We start from the raw sequence: 3,051 nt of genomic DNA, 5'->3' as shown, positions 1-3,051 counted from the left end.
CCCTGATTATTCATTGTTTGTCTAGGCCGAGAGTATTGCCTTTCCCTTCCTTTTTTAGAATTGGGGGTATTCCAGTCATCGATTAAAAGAGCACAATGCCACTCCATTTCTTATCACTTTTAGTTCTTTTTTGTCGGTCGGTTTCAGGTTTGTAAAATTGATTTTTGAGCAAAACGGCTTGAAATCGTAATTTTTGGAATATTTCGAAACTCCAGGAGTGACGATTCCAATTGAAATACATTTACACGACTCGTAAACCCCAATGGCGCCTACGCAATGACCACATTACCATAAACCTAACGTTTGTCCACCTTTTTTTTCAGTCCGTCTGGTTCTTCTCCTCCCTCTTTCCTGGTTTTATTGTGAATATTACGTTGTCAGTCTGTCATTCCATGTAACCAGTTAACATTCATTCTTTTTGCTTCTTCTTCTTCATCTTATTCTTATTTTTCGTCATCCTTCCCAATCACTCTTTCCTGTTCATCCATATTGATATCATCCTGTTACAGACTGATCCAAGACATGCCTGGACTGTTTAACATGAATTGCCATATTCTGATAATTGTCTTCGTTTACCTCAGTGTTCTCTTTCAAATCACGATAGCTGGAGAGCACATTTTAAGATTAGAAGGTGAGTCTGACTCATTTCTATTTTCAGCTGTCTACTTGTTAAAATGAACACATGAAACCGAGAATGTGTATCATAACAAAAACACAAAAATATGACTCAATATTATCGATAACTAGAGAAAAACGGAATGTTGAAATGAAATTGCTCAAATTTTCAGAAAACATTCATTCCGGTACAACTTTAATTGGTGTTGAGCAGGGATCGAGTGTTTTGATTCGCTGTGAACATCCAAAAGACAAAACAGGATCATTACGATGGCTGCGTGGAGGAACAGCCATCGATCCTGCTTACGTGAAAACCAAGAAGTGAGTGTGATCAGTGACAAGTTGTTGAAAAACCAGTTGTTTCTCTTTCAGAGATGCTTCTTATGTCGAGATCACCGACTATCAACCTGATAAAGATGATGGAGTCTACGAGTGCTCAGCGGTTGGTTTTCTGGTTTTTGATTTTTTATGAGTTGATGCTATTTCGATATCTTGAGTGGGGTCAACTTGATAGCTGACTATACAGTAGATTCCGTGATAAATTGAAATACTTTTTTTTAAACACACATTTCGATCAATTGTATCATTTCTTTTCATTTCACACTGATTTTCAGCCCGGTATGTCTGCTTCGTATAGATTGAAAGGAGAAAAGAAGCACATTCTTCCTGACGGATTCCGATTGTGTTATGGGGAGGAAATGGCCAGCTGCAAACATGCCGATCAATGTCATGTTGAGACCTCCTCAGGACATTTCAGCTGTGTGTAAGTTTTTCTTCTCGCCTCAAAGCTTTATACCCATATTTCATTTCACCATGACAGCCACCCATTTTATTCTCAGAAACAACATTTTATTATATTTTTCTTCCTGTTTCTTATTGATTCTCAACATTCTCATATTTCAGCTGCGAAATCGGATGGATGGGAGCTGCGTGCGATATGATATCTGATCCGGTCAGGGTTCATCCTGTTATTACTCCACCAGTCTGCGCTTACTGTATGTCTTCTTAACACCTTAGTTTCTAACTAGCAAGGTTTCGGATAACTGAGACTTCTGTGACCTATTGTCCTGTCTTTCTTTCTGTCAATAATTTCATCAAAACGTATTTCAACGCAAAACGTAATCAAAACCTAACTAGTTGTGAATTTTATTTTAGCTTTTTGTTAATTTTTCACTTTTCATTTCACAAATCTTCTTTTACTACAGGGCCCCCTGTTGTGACTCTTCTGGTATTCATTATCATCATTGTGTTGCTTGCATACTGCCTCTACAAATTCAAAGTGCGTAATCCACACCACTACTCCAAGTACACAACGACTACTATTAACAACAACAGTGTCGCCAAACCACCAATGTATGTTTTCTTCTATTCCTATCTTGCAGTTACATTAATAACAAAGCCTTGAAAAAAGATTTAAGTTTGAAAATAAGTTTTCACAGGTTTTTATTTACAGGGTTTCTGGAGAGTACACAGCAGTTCACCAGCCGCCTTCTGGGCAGAAAAACGGTGACGTAGCGAATATGGTCTGAATGATGTAGTTTCGGCCATAGCACCCACCTTCACATTTCATTCATATTTTAATCATTTCCATTGTTTTCTTATAGAAAAAACAAACAAAACAAAAAAAGCGTCATTTTAAACCCACTGCAATGACAATATCTACAGCTTTCAATGTTTCCTTCTCCTCATTAGTTTCGATCTCATTCATAATCATAATATATTTCACACGTACTTCTCACACATGTTTCAATTAATATTTGTAACACAGTTTTATTGTGTATTTTTGAACTATTTTAATAAAAAAGTTGATTGTTGATAAATTCTCAAAACAAACAGGAAGGCCAAAAGTAGAGTTCCATGAACTATGCTTTTGTAGACAGGGTTTCATCTGCACTAGAACATTTCTAGCAATACTGAAAAGCTTTCCGTCTCAAACAATTTGGTTTAGTATGTACCATTTTCTGATTTATTGTTGCAGCGCAGGTTTGAGTGTTTTACTTGAAAATCCCTAAATGTATACATGCAACGGCATCTAACAATATGAACATGTTTATAAGGAATAATTGTTTCACTTTCTTCTCGGAAAGCAGCACATACCAAACGAAGAACGTTGAGAATTTCTAATCGTTGTCGGTTTTGGAAGGAGAGAAAGAAAGATACAAATGATAGATATATCCCGAAAATGTTTGGGTGATAATAAGATAACTCGATCTTATAGTGACCATGAACGGACTTGGGCGCGATTTATACATCCGCCGCAGCCGGCGGCCCGCAATGTTGTTCAACTGCAACACTCGACGGGCAAGAAACCGTCATCGTTGTCCATCGTCAGCATCTTCCAACTTATTTGATTGAACGGTTCAACCTAGTTTCCATCATTTTAACAATTTTCGCAGTTCAAGGATATTCATTGTTTTCATGTGTTGCAATACGAGT

The 3,051-nt window shown here is 37.2% G+C and overlaps 1 protein-coding gene across 1 annotated transcript; it reads left to right on the top strand.

Moving 5' to 3' along the window:
* Positions 1–522: 522 nt before the first annotated feature.
* GCK72_023792 (uncharacterized protein) lies at positions 523–2,144 on the top strand (the record flags this gene model as incomplete). Its single annotated transcript, XM_003109599.2, has 7 exons — positions 523–631; positions 789–936; positions 988–1,057; positions 1,230–1,378; positions 1,519–1,610; positions 1,821–1,968; positions 2,069–2,144. 7 exons carry the CDS (start codon positions 523–525, stop codon positions 2,142–2,144), a joined length of 792 nt encoding a protein of 263 aa, XP_003109647.2.
* Between the last annotated feature and the right edge of the window lie 907 nt (positions 2,145–3,051).

Source organism: Caenorhabditis remanei, chromosome X, assembly GCF_010183535.1.
Source record: "Caenorhabditis remanei strain PX506 chromosome X, whole genome shotgun sequence".
Lineage (NCBI taxonomy): Eukaryota > Metazoa > Nematoda > Chromadorea > Rhabditida > Rhabditidae > Caenorhabditis > Caenorhabditis remanei.
Note: the sequence above shows the minus strand (reverse complement) of the source record. Positions and strands in the feature narration are given on the sequence as shown.